The 18,321-nt window shown below is 45.1% G+C and overlaps 1 protein-coding gene across 1 annotated transcript; it reads right to left on the reverse strand.

Moving 5' to 3' along the window:
• Nucleotides 1–109: 109 nt before the first annotated feature.
• LOC311131149 (transcription factor Sp2-like) lies at nucleotides 110–16,887 on the reverse strand (the record flags this gene model as incomplete). Its single annotated transcript, XM_084163985.1, has 8 exons — nucleotides 110–2,498; nucleotides 3,164–3,357; nucleotides 6,406–6,586; nucleotides 8,374–8,668; nucleotides 8,994–9,191; nucleotides 9,485–10,186; nucleotides 15,616–15,692; nucleotides 16,818–16,887. The coding sequence occupies 8 exons, from the start codon at nucleotides 16,885–16,887 to the stop codon at nucleotides 2,398–2,400; spliced, it is 1,818 nt and encodes a 605-aa protein (XP_084020111.1). The 3' UTR covers nucleotides 110–2,397.
• Nucleotides 16,888–18,321: the final 1,434 nt, after the last annotated feature.

Genomic DNA, 18,321 nt, shown 5'->3' on the forward strand with positions numbered 1-18,321 from the left:
AAATACTTATACACCAACACACCTTTTTCTAAATTCTTCCTATGGTTCTCAGTGAGGGAAATCTCTTGTGAAGGCTTATGGGACCTGGATGAAGAAGGACAACACAGAATACAGTTTGAATGCTTTATTGAGGGGGTGGGTGACTGTAAAAAAGGAGCAAGCACCTGTAGTAAGCGCCTTAATACAAGTTATAAAAGATGGGCGATAGATAGCTGGATCTCTGAGGACTCCTGTTAAACAAAGATAGTCTGAAATGGCACCCTATTCCCTATATAGTGCACTAATTTTGACCAGAGACCATAGAGCTGTGGTTAAAAGTAGTGCACAATATAGGGTGCCATTTCAGACACACACAGGGTCTGTATCGATTACTGTAATAGATCAGGTTGAGACGGGGAAAAGCACCTGGTTCACTGAGACCAACATTAGGACCTTTTCAGTTTAGGTAAAATAACTTGTCCACTGATCATTACTTAAAAATCACACATTTTCAACCTGGGCTCAAGTCAGTGCACATTGGCATTATGGAACATAAGTTAGACAAAAATAAAAGGAATTCTACAAATGCCGTTCCCTGGAAATTAGACAGAAATCTCTTTTAAATACTGGGTGCAACTGTCTAAGGCAACTTTAAATTCAATAGAAAAGGGATAATCTAGAAGTATTGGTGTATAAAGCAGGAATGAAGCTATACAATGTCACATTACACATTTTCCTTTCACACTGTACAGAGTCCACTTCCTTCAGCTCTGGCCAAGCCGGCCAAAATACAAGGCAATGTAACTTTTTATCCAGACACATTGTATATACACACATTCAGGACATACAATACAAACATAAATATGAGCAGGAATTATTTCCTTCCCAAGGCCCAGTTTAGGCCTCCCAACATGCCGGATGCAATTTTCCTGTTGGCTATTCAATTAAATGTTGATCTCATTTTAGAATAGATGAGGATCATTTGTTGTTGGGGGACATTTAATACATCTTTCTATTTTAAAGAAAAATATTAAAATGTATGCTGTTAGCTACATAAACAGTCAATATGTATTCATTGACCAGAACATACTGTAATACTATGAGTAAAGGTTTAGCGCTGGTGTTCTTCCTTGAGTGTTAAAGGAATTGAAACACCAAAAACTTTAGATAAATAATATTAGATAGCTTGTCAATTTTTTAAATCAAACATATCTGCCTCAAACGGATCTTAATGTAGATCATAATTAACAAGTTATGACTTCTAATGTAATCTAATAACTGGTGACAGGCCCGAGAAAGCATTCGATGTAGATTTTTTGCTGCATCTTATGACATGATTGTCACGCCAGACCAATATTTGGAACATATTTAGTTAATATCATAATGATATACACATAGCAATGTACTACATTTAAACTCATTAGGAGGGAGTCTGTATTCAAAATAATTTGTAACTCTTCACAAAAACAAGAAATGCCAAAACCTAAATTACATTTTCATCTTTGATTTACAAAGGGTATTACCGAAAAAGGGTATTACGTCTGAACATCATAAATATCTATATTTGCCCATGTATGTGTGGATGTATGTTTGTCCGCATATACACTTTATACACAAAATATTTTGCCAACTTCGGTTTTCTGAGTCTGGAACTGTTTAAGGTTTCAAAGTGGTCACCAAGGCCTCATAGGTATGCAGGTTCATTCCAACCAAATAATTTATTTGTTGAAAGATCAATGATATTGAACAAGAATAGAATTATAAATACTGTTCAAACCATGTAAAAGGATATGCGTGTAGTGCAATTTACAGAATAGGATTTGTTTGACTGAAAAAATAACCTTGGATACTCATGGGGCTTGAGGATCAACTTTGGAAAAACCTTATTCTGGAGCTTCAACAACAATATTTGTTATTAATATTGAAAATAATAAAACATGGAAAAACAAGGAGGGGCAAGAGTGGCTGGAATCTCCTTTGGGCTCAGGTACTTTGGTAGACTAAATCTACCCGTTTTGCTCTCATTCCTCATTCAGCATGACTGGATTTGTGTTTGGTACTCAGAGCTTGAGGTCATCAGAACACAGCATCCACGCTAGTCTGTCTCTCTGGGGGACCGCCTATCGCTGTTCTACGCATTCTGCCTACGTAGGTAAGCCTGCCGTCCGTAATTATATATATTGTTATCATTAATAAATTGAGTGGAACAGTTGAGTCCGTGGGGGGAGGATTGGTATGTACACCAGGCTACGAAGCCTCTGAGGGGGAGTGAAGAAAACAGGGCTTTGGGTGGGCCTATGTGACCTTTTTGGGGTTCACCCATCATGGGACTACCTTCTTGGTATCCTCTCCTGCGGCCCTCTATGGGGTTTAGTTCATCAGGACATGTCTATGTATACAGTCGGTATACAGCACAACTCACAAGTTCTTGGTGTTCATGTGTGTTTTGTAATGCTTCGTGAGGTGGTCGCTCCTCATGAACCGTTTCTGACACTGGTTGCACTCGAAGCGCTTGTCTCCTGCAAGGAGAAGACAGAATAAATGAGTGGTTTAATTTTCCTGCACAACACAAAACTATGACAGAGCAATACCATTCTTCTCTGCTGCAGATCTGAGTGTCTGCCTGAGTCCTGGCAAATTCTGCAAAACTAACATGTGCATAGTCTCCGTGAGTCCTGACGTGGTGAACACAATGGTGTATCGGCATGAGTTGGCATATGGCGCACTGTCGACTGACTTGTGCTAACCTTGCTGTGTACGTACCTCCTGTGTGTGTGTCCTGGGTTGTGTTCAGTAGGTGGAAAACATTTTGAAAACAGGGGAGGTACTATCTGAACTGGTCCAATAAGAACACAGGCGGCAGGTAGCTTTGTGGTTAAGAGCGTTGTGCCAGTAACCGAAAGTTCACTGGTTCTTATCCCCGAGCCGACTAGGTGAAAATTGTGTCGGTGCCCTTGAGCAAGGCACTTAACCCTAATTGCACCTGTAAGTCGCTCTGGATAAGAGCGTCTGCTAAATTACACTTCTTTAAAAATAAAAAAAAATAAAAAAACACGATTGTCACTATCCATTGCAAAATGATTTGCTACGGTGTTTCTTACTGAACATGACCCACTGTGTGTTGCAGACTGACCTACATTCATCCTACAGTGTGTATCAGTGTGTCTCCTGAGGGGGGACGGACCTGTATGTGTCCTGGCGTGCCGCTGCAGCTCGTCACTGCGCGTGAAGCGTTTGCCACAGAAGACCCAGTTGCAGACGAAGGGCCGCTCGCCGGTGTGCAGGCGCACGTGGGCCCGGAGGAGGGACGTTTTCCGGAACGTCTTCTCGCAGCCCGGGATGTGACAGATGTGCTTCCTCTTCCCCACCTCGCCGGGCCTGCACAACACAGAAAACATAAACTTAACAACAATATACACTGCTCAAAAAAATTAAGGGAACACTTAAACAACACAATGTAACTCCCAAGTCAATCACACTTCTGTGAAATCAAACTGTCCACTTAGGAAGCAACACTGATTGACAATACATTTCACATGCTGTTGTGCAAATGGAATAGACAGGTGGAAATTATAGGCAATTAGCAAGACACCCCCAATAAAGGAGTGGTTCTGCAGGTGGTGACCACAGATCACTTCTCAGTTCATATGCTTCCTGGCTGATGTTTTGGTCACTTTTGAATGCTGGCGGTGCTTTCACTCTAGTGGTAGCATGAGACGGAGTCTACAACCCACACAAGTGGCTCAGGTAGTGCAGCTCATCCAGGATGGCACATCAATGCGAGCTGTGGCAAGAAGGTTTGCTGTGTCTGTCAGCGTAGTGTCCAGAGCATGGAGGCGCTACCAGGAGACAGGCCAGTACATCAGGAGACGTGGAGGAGGCCGTAGGAGGGCAACAACCCAGCAGCAGGACCGCTACCTCCGCCTTTGTGCAAGGAGGAGCACTGCCAGAGCCCTGCAAAATGACCTCTAGCAGGCCACAAATGTGCATGTGTCTGCTCAAACGGTCAGAAACAGACTCCATGAGGGTGGTATGAGGGCCCGACGTCCACAGGTGGGGGTTGTGCTTACAGCCCAACACCGTGCAGGACGTTTGGCATTTGCCAGAGAACACAAAGATTGGCAAATTCGCCACTGGCGCCCTGTGCTCTTCACAGATGAAAGCAGGTTCACACTGAGCACATGTGACAGACGTGACAGAGTCTGGAGACACCGTGGAGAACGTTCTGCTGCCTGCAACATCCTAAAGCATGACCGGTTTGGCGGTGGGTCAGTCATGGTGTGGGGTGGCATTTCTTTGGGGGGCCGCACAGCCTCCATGTGCTCGCCAGAGGTAGCCTGACTGCCATTAGGTACCGAGATGAGATCCTCAGACCCCTTGTGAGACCATATGCTGGTGCGGTTGGCCCTGGGTTCCTCCTAATGCAAGACAATGCTAGACCTCATGTGGCTGGAGTGTGTCAGCAGTTCCTGCAAGAGGAAGGCATTGATGCTATGGACTGGCCCGCCCGTTCCCCAGACCTGAATCCAATTGAGCACATCTGGGACATCATGTCTCGCTCCACCCACCAACGCCACGTTGCACCACAGACTGTCCAGGAGTTGGCAGATGCTTTAGTCCAGGTCTGGGAGGAGATCCCTCAGGAGACCATCCGCCACCTCATCAGGAGCATGCCCAGGCGTTGTAGGGAGGTCATACAGGCACGTGGAGGCCACACACACTACTGAGCCTCATTTTGACTTGTTTTAAGGACATTACATCAAAGTTGGATCAGCCTGTAGTGTGGTTTTCCACTTTAATTTTGAGGGTGACTCCAAATCCTGACCTCCATGGGTTGATAAATTTGATTTCCATTGATAATTTGTGTGTGATTTAGTTGTCAGCACATTCAACTATGTAAAGAAAAAAGTATTTAATAAGATTATTTCATTCATTCAGATCTAGGAAGTGTTATTTTAGTGTTCCCTTTATTTTTTTGAGCAGTGTATATACAAAAGTATGTGGACACCCCTTCAAATGAGTGAATTAGTCTATTTCAGCTACACCCGTTGCTGACAGGTGTATAAAATCGAGCACACAGCCATGCAATCTCCATAGACAACAATTGGCAGTAGAATAGCCTTACTGAAGAGCTCAGTGACTTTCAACGTGCCACCGTCATAGGATGCCACCTTTCCAACAAGTCAGTTCGTCAAATTTCTGCCCTGCTAGAGCAGCCCCGGTCAACTGTAAGTGATGTTATTGTGAAGTGCAAGTGTCTCAACTGTAAGTGATGTTATTGTGAAGTGCAAACGTCTAGGAGCAACAACGGCTCAGCTGCAAAGTGGTAGGCCACACAAGCTCACAGAACGGGACCGCCGAATGCTGAAGCGCATAAAAATCATCTGTCTTCGGTTGCCACACTCACTACCGAGTTCCAAACTGCCCCTGGAAGCAACGTCAGCACAAGAACTGTTCGTCGGGAGCTTCATGAAATGGGTTTACATGGCCGAGCAACCACACACAAGCCTAAGATCACCATGCGCAATGCCAAGTGTCGGCTGGAGTGGTGTAAAGCTCGCTGCCATTGGACTCTGGAGCAGTGGAAACACGTTCTCTGGAGTGATAAATCATGCTTCACCATCTGGCAGTCCAACAGACTAATCTGGGTTTGGTGGATGCCAGGAGAACGCTACCTACCCCAGTACATAGTGCCAACTGTAAAGTTTGGTGGAAGAGGAATAATGGTCTGGGGCTGTTTTTCATGGTTCAGGTTAGGCCCCTTAGTTCCAGTGAAGGGAAATCTTAACGCTACAGCATACAATGACATTCTAGACGATTCTGTGCTTCCAACTTTGAGGCAACAGTTTGAGGAAGGACCTTTCCTGTTTCAGCATGACAATGCCCCCGTGCACAAAGCGAGGTCCATACAGAAATAGTTTGTTGAGATCGGTGTGGAAGAACTGGACTGCACAGAGCCCTGACCTCAACCCCATCGAACACCTTTGGGATTAATTGGAATGCCGACTGCGAGCCAGGCCTAATCGCCCAACATCAGTGCCCGACCTAACTAATGCTCGTGGCTGAATGGAAGCAAGTCCCAGCAGCAATGTTCCAACATCTAGTCGAAAGCCTTCCGAGAAGAGCGGAGGCTGTTATATCAGAAAAGGGAGGGACTAACTCCAAATTAATGCCCATGATTTTGGAATTAGATGTTTGACGAGCACAGATATTAATAGCAGGAGGATGGAAAGTAGTTGTTTGCAATCGTGGTTGTTTCCCTGCCCCAATCTCACAAGAGGGTACACTTTTCCCATACAGGTATCAGTTTGCGTCAACCAAGACTTTCTATATTGGTAAAACAAAATATGGGTTTATACTGTGTATCATGCTTTTTTCCACCAGGTGCTCAGGCCTGGCTCTAGTTTGCTAGTAAGAGCCACTTGCCTCTTCTCTGAGTCCTTACAGTTGGGGCAGGTGCAGGCCATGCGGCGCTTCTTCTCCCCAGGCTGGCCCTGCAGCTCCAGACCCAGAGTCTGCTCCATCTGCACCTGGTGGCCCTGGGAGGTCACCCCGCCCAGCTGGAGGGTCCCGCCCTGTACCGTCTGCACTGTCAGGTGCTGCTGGCCTGAAAGAACAGTAGAGAAACTTTAACATATACTGTACTTGAACATATTGAACACACACACACACACACACACAGGTGCAGCTCACTAAATTAGAATATTGTGGAAAAGTTAAATATTTTCAATAATTCAATTGACAAAGTGAAACTCATATCGTGGATTAATTACACAAAAAGTGAAATAGTTCAAGCCTGTATTTGTTTTAATCTTGATGATTACGGCTTACAGCTCATGAAAACCACAAATTCAGTATCTCAGAAAATTAGAATATGACATAAGACCAGTGAAAAAAAGAAATGTAATACAGACATGTCAGCCTTCTGAAAAGTATGTTCTTGTACATGCAGTCAGTACTTGGTTGGGGCTCCTTTTGCATGAATCACTGCATCTATGCGGCGTGGCATGAAGTCGATCAGCCCGTGGCACTGCTGAGGTGTTATGGAAGCCCAGGTTGCTTCGATAGCGGCCTTCAGCTCGTCTGCATTGTTGGGTCTCGTGTCTCTCATCTTCCTCTTGACAATACCCCATAAATTCTCTATGGGGTTCAGATCAGGCGAGTTTGCTGGCCAATCAAGCACAGTAATCCCATGGTCATTGAACCAGGTATTGGTACCTTTGGCAGTGTGGGCAGGTGCCAAGTCCTGCTGGAAAATGAAATCAGCATCTCCATAAAGCTTGTCAGCAGAAGGAAGCATGAAGTGCTCTAACATTTCCTGGTAGACGGCTGAGTTGACTTTGGACTTGATGAAACACAGTTGACCAACACCCGAAGATGACATGGCTCCCCAAATCATCACTGACTGTGGAAACTTCACACTGGACTTCAAGCAACTTGGATTCTGTGCCTCTCCACTCTTCCTCCAGACTCTGAGACCTTGATTGCCAAATGAAATGCAAAATGTACTTTCATCTGAAAAGAGGACTTTGGACCACTGAGCGACAGACCAGTTATTTTTCTCCTTAGCCCAGGTAAGACGCTTCTGACGTTGCCTCTGGTTCAGGAGTGGCTAGACACGAGGAAAGCGACAGTTGTAGCCCATTTCCTGGATACGTCTGTGCGTGGTGGCTCTTGATGCACTGACTCCTGCCTCAGTCCACTCCTTGTGAAGCTCCCCCACATTTTTGAATGGCCTTTGCTTGACAATCCTCTCAAGGCTCCGGTTATCCCTGTTGCTTGTGCACCTTTTCCTACCACACTTCTTCCTTCCACTCGACTTTCCATGAATATGCTTGGATACAGCACTCTGTGAACAGCCAGCTTCTTTAGCAATGATCTTTTGAGGCTTTCCCTCCTTGTGGAGGGTGTTGATGACTGTCTTCTGCACAACTGTCAAGTCAGCAGTCTTCCCCATGATTGTGAAGCCTACTGAACTGGACTGAGAGACCATTTAAAGGCTCAGGAAACCTTTGCAGGTGTTTTGAGTTAGTTAGCTGATTAGAGTGTGACACCTTGAGTCTACAATATTGAACTTTTTCACAATATTCTAATTTATTGAGCTGCACCTGTTTATATATACATACATATAGTACATATATATACAAATCCTTTACACCGACATGCACACCCCAATCCACACATACATACTACCACATGACCACTGACACACACATGCAGGCCTCCATTAGCTTGCTAAAAGTCAATTGGAATGCATATTGATTTTAAAGGAACACAGTATGGAAAGAGAGAGGATACGGATATGCACTTGTGGATTTGGATACGGACTAACACTTTCTATATTTTTTCACAAACACACAGTACATACACATATACACACACATACATTAATACCTCCTGCGTTGGTGATGGTGACGGGCACTCCTTGCACCTGGACCCCGTTGATGTTTATAGTCTGCACGGCCTGGCCCGCCGAGGAGAGCTGGGCTGCGTTCAGCGCCATCATTCCCCCCGCCGGTGCTATTTTTGGTAGGGTCCTCTCCTTCCTGCCCCCCGCCAGTGTTCGCTTGGTGGCCCCCACGGACGACAGGGTGGTGGTGACCATGCTGGAGGGCGTTGTTCCCGTGGAAACGGTGGTTTCCTGGAGCTGCACAGTCTGCCATTCACCCGATGCCGTTTTGATCAGGAGCTGAGAGGAGCACAGGGGTGTCAGACTAACACGGAACAAGTCTGTCAGATTAGGGCGCATCTGTATTAAAGGCCCACTTCCACTTATGGTTTCATTACATTTCAAGTGGGTAGCCTGGAGTGAGTGTAGAGAGGTGGTGTGCATGCAGCACCTTTAGGAGTGTTTTGTGTGTGTGGCCTTGTGTGCATGACTACATTGGAAACTTCAGACTGACTCATCTACAAAATCACCTCACATCCAAACTTACTACGCTGAGTAACTCCTAGATCTGTCAGTTTGCTGAGAGAGTTAAATTGATGATCTCTAACAACCTGTGTGTGTGTACCTGAGTGGGCTCTGGCTGCAGGCTGGCTGCAGGCTGTCTCTGGGGGACCTGGGGCAGGGTGGCGGAGGCGGCCTGCACCACCTTCAGGGCCTGCTGGGGGATCTGGACCACCTGCTGCTCCTGTTTCTGCTGCACCAGCTGCACCAGCTGCTGCTGGCCTGACCCGGTGTTCTGCACGATCAGGAGCTGGTTACCCGCCTGGGGAGAACGCCGAGAGAGCAGCAATGAGACACAGCCCTAAATCTGTCCAACACTTACTCATACAGGGACCCCAATATTGGAGGTTGAAGGGGTGATAGAGTAGGCTAACCCTCATGTAAAGCATAGCATTTTGAGTTTGAGAAATACAGATGAAATCATTACTCATTTACACACTCACAAGCATTGTAGACACATTTAGTAATTAGTACCCATTTGTAGCCCACTCAATCAAGTGAACTAGTCAACAAGTCATGGTTGACCCCACACCAAATGCAGCAGAACAAACATACCTGAATAATATTCTCCCCGGCCTCTATCAATATCGTCTCCATCTGCTCGGGGGACGGGGAGGTGGGCTGTGGTGGAGGTGCTGCTGCCACCAGCTTCTTCCTGCCTCGTCTGCCCTTCGTTGGCGGGGGAGGAGCTGCCGCTGGCTCCTCTCCGGTGGCTACGTTGAGGGGCAGCGTGAGCCCGCTGGGCAGCCGCACCACGTTGGCTGCATTGGGTTTCCGCCCCCTGGGGGACGGCTTGATGGCCACTGTCTTCTGCGGGGTGATGGGCGCGGCAGCGGGCTGCGGCTGGGGGACCGTCATGGGCGTGGTGATGATGGCCTGGTTGGTACCTGGGATGAGCTGGATCTGTCCACCCTGCTGCATCATCTGGATGGTCTGTGTGCCTCCCAGCTGCGGCACCACCTGGTACTGGATGTTGGATGTTTGATTCGAGCGGCCAGGGCTCTGCTGGATGGTGAGGACGATGGGGCTGCCGGGGCTGTTGGAGCCCAGGCCCGCTGGCAGCTGGATCACATTTCCTTTAGCGGACAGGAAGCCCAGGTTTTTGGGAGGGGCGGGGGCGATGGGGGCGGGCTTGATGGGGAGGAGACGCCGAGGTTGGGGTTGGGCAGGAGGGGCACTGACGGGGGCCTGAGCGGCAGGGGGGCCGATCTTACTGCAAGTGGCGGCCAGGAGGGCCAGTGGGGAGGGCTGGGAGTCCTGTAGACAGGACCAGAGAGAGAGAGACAAATGGTTAGGGGGGGGGGAACGAGTCGGACACAAATGATTTACTGCTGATACCGGACCAGGCCCAAATCCCCGTCATTCGCATGAAGAGGAGACGCCGATACAGGGGACGCAGGTCCGGGTGCCTTGTGAGAATTTGTTGGCGAGTGGGTAACTCGCCTCTACCAGCTGTCCTATTGGCCAACGTGTAATCATTGGAGAATAAACTGCATGAGCTCCGTTCAAGACTATCCTACCAACGGGACATTAAAAACTGTAATATCTTATGTTTCACCTAGTTGTGGCTGACCCTAGCCAACGGCTGAACGACGACATGGATAATATACAGTTGGCTGGGTTTTCCGTGCATCGGCAAGACAGAACAGCTGCCTCCGGTAAGACAAGGGGTGGTGGTCTGTGTATTTGTCAATAACAGCTTGTGCGTGAAATCTAATATTAAGGAAGTCTCAAGGTTTTGCTCGCCTGAGGTAGAGTATCTCATTATAAGCTGTAGACCACACTAGAAACCAAGAGAGTTGATCTATATTTTTCGTAGATGTCTATTTACCACCACAAACAAATGCTGGTACTAAGACCCCACTCAACGAGCTGTATAAGGCCATAAGCACACAAGAAAATGCTCATCCAGAGGCGGCGCTCCTAGTGCCCAGGGACTTTAATGCAGAGAAACTGATTTCTACCAGCATGTTACATGTGCAACCAAAGGGGAAAAAAATACTCTAGACCACCTTTACTCCACACACAGAGATGTGCACAAAACTCTCCTTCGCCCTCCATTTGGAAAATCTGACCATAATTCTATCCTCCTGATTCCATGGATTACAGGCAACATCCGCACTGAGCTAAAGGGTAGAGCTACCGCTTTAAAAGGAGCGGGACTCTAACCCGGACGCTTATAAGAAATCCTGCTATGCCCTCCGACAAACCATCAAACAGGCAAAGCGTCAATACAGGACTAAGATTGAATCGTACTAAGCTGGCTCTGACGCTTGTCAGATGTGGCAGGGCTTTCAAACTATTACGGACTACAAAGTGAAGCCCAGCTGCGAGCTGCCCAGTGACACGGGCCTGCATGAGAACACCAGCTGTTCCGGATGACTGTGTGATCACGCTCTCCGTAGCCAATGTGAGTAAGTCCTTTAAACAGGTCAACATTCACAAGGCCAGACGGATTACCAGGACGTGTACTCCGAGCATGCGCTGACCAACCGGCAAGTGTCTTCACTGATATTTTCAACCTGTCCTTGACTGAGTCTGTAATACATACGTTTCAAGCAGACCACCATAGTCCCTGTGCCCAAGAACACCAAGGTAACCTGCCTAAATGACTACCGATCCGTAGCACTCACGTATGTAGCCATGAAGTGCTTTGAAAGGCTGGTCATTTCAACACCATCATCCCAGAAACCCTAGACCCACTCCAATTTGCATCCCGCCCCAACAGATCCACAGATGATGCAATCTCTATTGCGCTCCACACTGCCCTTTCCCACCTGGACAAAAGGAACACCTACGTGAGAATGCTATTCATTGACTACAGCTCAGCGTTCAACACCATAGTTCCCTCAAAGCTCATCACTAAGCTAAAGACCCTGGGACTAAACTCCTCCCTCTGCAACTGGATCCTGGACTTCCTGATGGGCCGCCCCCAGTTGGTAAGGGTAGGCAACAACACATCTGCCACACTGATCCTCAACACGGGGGCCCCTCAGGGGTGCGTGCTCAGTCCCCTCCTGTACTCCCTGTTCACCCACGACTGCGTTGCCAAACATGACTCCAACACCATCATTAAGTTTGCCGACGACACAACGGTGGTAGGCCTGATCACCAACAACGATGAGACAGCCTATAGGGAGGAGGTCAAAGACCTGGCAGTGTGGTGCCAGAACAACAACCTCTCCCTCAACGTGATCAAGACAAAAGGAGATGATTGTGGACTACAGGAAAAGGAGGGCCGAGCACGCCCCCATTCTCATCGACGGGGCTGTAGTGGAGCAGGTTGAGAGCTTCAAGTTCCTTGGTGTCCACATCACCAACAAACTATCATGGTCCAAACACACCAAGACAGTCGTGAAGAGGGCACGACAATGCCTATTCCCCCTCAGGAGACTGAAAAGATTTGGCATGGGTCCTCAGATCCTCAAAAGGTTATAGAGCTGCACCATCGAGAGCATCCTGACTGGTTGCATCACGCTTGGTATGGCAACAGCTCGTCCTCTGACCGCAAGGCGCTAGAGGGTAGTGCGTATGGCCCAGTACATCACAGGGGCCAAGCTTCCTGCCATCCAGGACCTCTATACCAGTAGGTGTCAGAGGAAGGCCCTAAAAATGGCCAAAGACTCCAGCCACCCTAGTCATAGACTGTTCTCTCTGCTACCGCATGGCAAGCGGTACCAGAGCGCCAAGTCTAGGTCCAAAAGGCTTCTTAACAGCTTCTACCCCTAGCCACAAGACTGCTGAACAGCTAATCAAATGGCTACCCGGACTATTTGCATTGACCCCCCCTCCCCTTTTACGCTGCTGCTACTTGCTGTTTATTATCTATGCATAGTCACTTTACCCCTACCTACATGTACATATTACCTCAATTATCTCTACTAACCAGTACCCCCGCACATTGACTCTGTACCGGTACCCCCTGTCTATAGCCTTATTGTTATTTTGTTGCTCTTTTATTTTTTTACTTTAGTTTATTTAGTAAATATTTTCTTAACTCTTTAAATATTTTTCTTTAAACTAAATTGTTGGTTAAGGGCTTGTAAGTTAGCATTTCATGGTAAGGTGCACCAGTTGTATTCGACGCATGTGACAAATAACATTTGATTTTCTTTTTTTGGAACCAGGGATGGAATTGAATTGGGGTGCAACTAAAGCTGGGCGATATATCGAATTAGATTAATTAGAATTCATGTTTTAGCGTGATGTTCCAAATGCCTGTATCACAAGAATCTAAGTTGGATTTGTTTCCGTTTTTATGAGCGTTTGTGTCTTTTTGGTCTCGTCTCCTTCACTCCTGTGCTGTGTGCACCTTCCCCCTCGCACAGACACCATGCCCCTCCCCCTGCCACTCACAACAAGATCACTTCTTCCTCTCTGACAACAACCAATTTCAACTTGCTATTCACTCAAATGCATGAGGTTTGGTCCAACAGAATCGGTCAATTCCCCTTGCATTGTGCATGGTTCTAGTAATTTTTTTATACAAAAAAGGGCATTTTCATAGACAGACTTGAAAGCCAGATCAGTGATTGCAAAAAAGCAGGTTAAACTATTATTCCTGACTGTTTGAAATGCAGTGTATTGACCTTTAATTGTGAGTAATTCCATGTCATTTCAGCACGCCATGACACCCACCATCTCAGATTGTTCTGAAATCATTTCTGTAGTTAGAAACAGATATGATTGGCATTCCTGAAACATTATTTTGTTGAAATATAATTTGATCTCTGAGAAATTAAGCTAATTGATTGCACCCAAATTGGCAATTTTAAATGTATAGGATTCATATCATCTTCAATTAATATAGTACCTAACATCCTATTTGGACCATAAGTCTGCTAACAATGAGCAAGACATGAGGAATCTAATAAAATGATGAAAAGCCACCCACGGATCTCCCACACCAATCCCACCCCAACCAGTATCAGTTCTCTGTCTGACAGTAGTATGTAACTAGGAGTATTGCTTCTTCATCCTTTGTAATGTAATCCTGGTGAAGTCTCCCCCCCACATTCTGAGAAATTAGCCATTGAAGTCGCTTGCGTTTTTACCATAAATTAATGTGAAAGTACCCAGTTTTGCCCACTAGATGCTACTGCCACCCCACCCTTTATCCATTTTGGTCTCTTGTGTTCATGAAATGGATCACAAAATTGTTTTTGCAACTTTGGGTAGAAAACCAATAGCTATTGCTCATGATCAAAATAAATTATGCAGTCATCCTCACAATTCAAGCCAGTCCTCCATGAAAGCAATTCAGTTTTTCCTTCTCTTAGGCTTAATTTGTGTCCAGGAAACAGCCCCGCTGTGTCTGGTTTATTCCCTTAAAAAAGGTCTGGATTAGTTGGTCCATTCCTGGTGATTGGCGAACAAGCAAACCATTAGGCTACAGCAGTTCTAATGGTTTCTATGCTATGGTCTCCAATACACACTGTATAGTGTTTTGTAATGGTATTGGGTTTAATGGTAAATGTCACTAATCACACTACATATAGAGATGTTTTCTAATTATTTTATTTTTAAAAACATACGACTGCCATGCAATGTTTATAATTGTATTATTTTATTAGGGTTGTCACATTTTAGTCACTAGCACATTTCTCCAATCAAAGTTTACAGCTTGTAGAAAAGTATTCACCATACAGACAGCCCTCTCAGAGAGCTGCAATTTTTTGGACTATTCAAGGAGAGTTGGGTTTAAACATTAGGTTGCTAAGAGAAGGTCACACTGAATTGCTTTCATGGAGGACTGGCTTGACCACACTATTTATTTTCATCATGAGCAAAAGCTATTGGTTTTCTACCCAAACTTGCAAAGAAAATGTTGATGCATTTAATAAACACAAGAGACCAGCAAAATTGATAAAAGGGTGTGGTAGCAGGAAGAGCGAAAAACGTGGTACTTTCACACTCATTTATGGTAAAGAATGTAAGCGACTTCAATGGCTAATTTCTCTGAACATCAGAAAGAAACATCACCAGATTCACAGGGAATATATTAGAAACGTTGAAGAAACAATACTCCAAGCAGCAGCTCCATACTACTTGTCAAAGATAGAGAACTGATATTGTATACTGGTTGTTGGGTTGGGCTTGGCGTGGGGTGTGGGGGGTCCGTGGGTGGCTTTTGATAATTTTATTGGATTCCTCATGTCTTACTTATTGTTAGGAAGAATTATGGTCCAAATCAGATGTTAGGTACTATAATTATTGAAGATGATATGAATCCTATAAATTAAAATGGCCAATTTGGGTGCAATCAATTAGCTTAATTTCTCAGATATCCAATTATATCTTTTTTAAACATTTCATGAATGCTAATCTTATCCGTTTCTAACAACATAAATGATTTCTGAACAATCTGAGATGGTGTTGTCGAAATCCTTTTTGAAGTGTAATGACTTCAAAAAAGAAGTACAAAATAAAAAAAGAGATGTATATCATGATTTTCACCTAGCCCTAGGTGGAACACAGTTTACATACAGGAGGTTAAGCTACATCTCACCATAGGTTACCAATAAAATACATAAACTACAAACTTCATGATTCACAATAGGATGGCATTGCTGGACTCAGTATTCAAACTAAGGTCAAATAATGAACCCCTTGGTTACTTTTAAGACACCACTGGGTGATATTTACACATCTGAGAACAAGCAGGAAGTAGTCTGGCTGTGACTCACTTGAGAGGAAGTGGCAGAGGGCTGGAGATACTCGCTGGGACTGACAGCAACAGTGGTGGCCATACTGTCCTGTTGATCTGCAATACACATGGAAACACACATTGCATGTACTGTAAATAGTCGTAACGCATTTCAAGTACCAAAAATAATGAGGGTCACTGTCAATAGCTCAGGAAATTATTAAATACGAGGGAGCTTTTTTGCCCTAAACGCATGCAAAGGCATTCAAATTACAGTACACAAAGGAGAATGGGCACTGCAACTCTAATAGATGAGTTGTGGCTGGCTAACTACCACCCCGTGAATGCCAGTCTCAACAGACTTTGGTGTAAATTGCGTGACCTTTAATCCGTACTAAAAGGGCGGGTCTATGCCAAAAAAAGATAGTCAGACACATGCATTGCCAACTACAACTCCTCGTCTACTAAGTACAGAATTAAAAGGCCCTAAACAAAAGTACAGTACGCTAACTAGCAAATGGGCACAGCAGAGGGCTACGACTTGGGTACAGTGAGTTGGTGACTACCGTACCTGGCTGACTTCTCACGCAATCTCACAAATAGCTCGAGCATGATAATGTATCGCGAGAGCATCAGGACAAAATTGGACTGTACAAATAATATACACTATGTGTATTATTGGAGTCAGTTGCAATCATGTCTAATGTGACTGTCTCTTTAAAATCTAATATTTAATGCTTAGGAAAAAAATGTTGAGCGCGGCCTGAAAATAGCGCCGCCATCAAACGTACTCAGATAGCTTCTTGCTAGCTAAATGGTTTGCTGGCTAACTGGCAGTCAGAAATTAAACGACTAACTAGCATTGCAAATACTTTCTCGTGCAGCTGACTTTTCTTTCAAACTGAGTGGAACAGAGAGCCCATGGCGATACGTGCATGTGGAATTTGTTTTAATGTGAAATATTGAAAAAGATTAGCATCAATGTATAGCTAACGGTAGCTGGAATTACAAACAGGATTCAGCTTTACTGGCTAGCTACGCGTAGCAAGTTAAACTCTTTGATACTGGAAAAAAGGCAGCCCTTTTCCGGAAGTACATAGCTGGCTTGCACAATGGTCCTACTCAACCTCAAACATAAGGAATTTCCAACACAAACTGTTCGATGTGTATTGTTTAACACAGACCAAATTGTTTTACGAAGTACAATGTAATATAAACACCAATGTTTTAATTCCTACCCACCGCTCATGACGACATTCGCTCTCCGTGAGCCTTCAAGAGCAAGCCCCTGGAAGATTCCGCCCGCGCTCATGGACCAATCCACGCGCTATTGTTCAATGAAGGATGCCCAGGCCAGCCAATCGACACGAGCTCATGGTGTGATTGAAATTCAATTTAGCCAATAAAAAACCTGAAACCTCTCACAACTGTCGATGGACGCCATTTTAACCAATGGAGTATATAGATTAGGGTCAATAGGGCGGGTTTTAAGGGAAAAGATGGACCAGGCAAAGGGCCAATTATAATGGAATTTCATTTAAATGACGCCTATAATGTCCAATAAGAGCTCTATGGGACAAATCGGTCAAACTCAGAATGACATCCATTTTGATCAATGAGCTTGTTTTAAGCCGTTTGAATCAGATACAGTATGTTATTGGAATGGATAGGCTATACTCAGTCTGTCATAGTCAACACACAATAAGGCTTAAGGATAACGAGGTAGAAAGGCAGTGCTGATAAGGGCACAAGGCAAGCTGTTACAATCTTGTTTCTGTCACTCAAACTAAATTAGTGATGTAGGTCCTCAGGTAATTATCTATAGTAATAACATGTGCATGTTTTCTAAATACTCACCTACACCTATGTCAATATCCCAGTCATTAGTAATCTATTGCAGGGGTAGTAGTGCAATCATTGAGTGCATGCAAAATATGCTTATTATGCATGATGATCAAGCTTGCAAAATCATGCCTAGGGGAACGATCAGCCTTGCATTTCTGCTTATAAAATTATTATAGTACCACTTTACACTAGTACCTAGTGGCCTACCCTTTTTAGGCTGATTTGATTTATGACATGGATAATAAGCCTATAGAGCAGGGATATTAAACTCTTACCCTACAAGGTCCGGCGCCTGCAGGTGTTCTGTTCTACCTAATCATTCATTTCACCCACCTGGTGTGCCAGGTCTAAATCAGTCCCTGATTAGAGGGGAACAATGAAAACAAGCAGTGGAACTGGCTTCAAGGTCCAGAGTTGAGTTTGATGGGTATAGAGTATGAGCAACCAGTCAACAACAAGAGACCAGTTCGTGGTTAGGGTCATTTCCATTTCAACACAATCAGTAAAACAAATCTTGTAAATATTCTGCTCAGAATTGAAAATATCTAATTATTAAACCCTTAGTGTAGACATGCAGGGCCTTCTTATCTTTAAGAATGGGCATTCTGCCTAATTTAAATGTATAATCACAAACCCATTTACCCAACAGGATTCTCTCTATAGAGGCAAGTCACCAATACTGCTGGCATAGTTAGCTGTCAAATGAATCTGTTGTCCATCCATTGAGTTGGCCTCCAACATAGGAGCATGTGTGTATGAGCAGTCCTTGTTTTCCTAAGATCCTCCTTCCTGTGTGTGTGTGTGTGTGTGTGTGTGTGTGTGTGTGTGTGTGTGTGTGAGCGTGAGTGTGTGTGTGCATGCATGAATAGGATAACAATTTTAAAAGGGCACTATGAAATAA

The sequence above is a fragment of the Coregonus lavaretus genome (genome assembly GCF_964263955.1).
Source record: "Coregonus lavaretus genome assembly, chromosome: 6".
NCBI classification, from domain to species: domain Eukaryota; kingdom Metazoa; phylum Chordata; class Actinopteri; order Salmoniformes; family Salmonidae; genus Coregonus; species Coregonus lavaretus.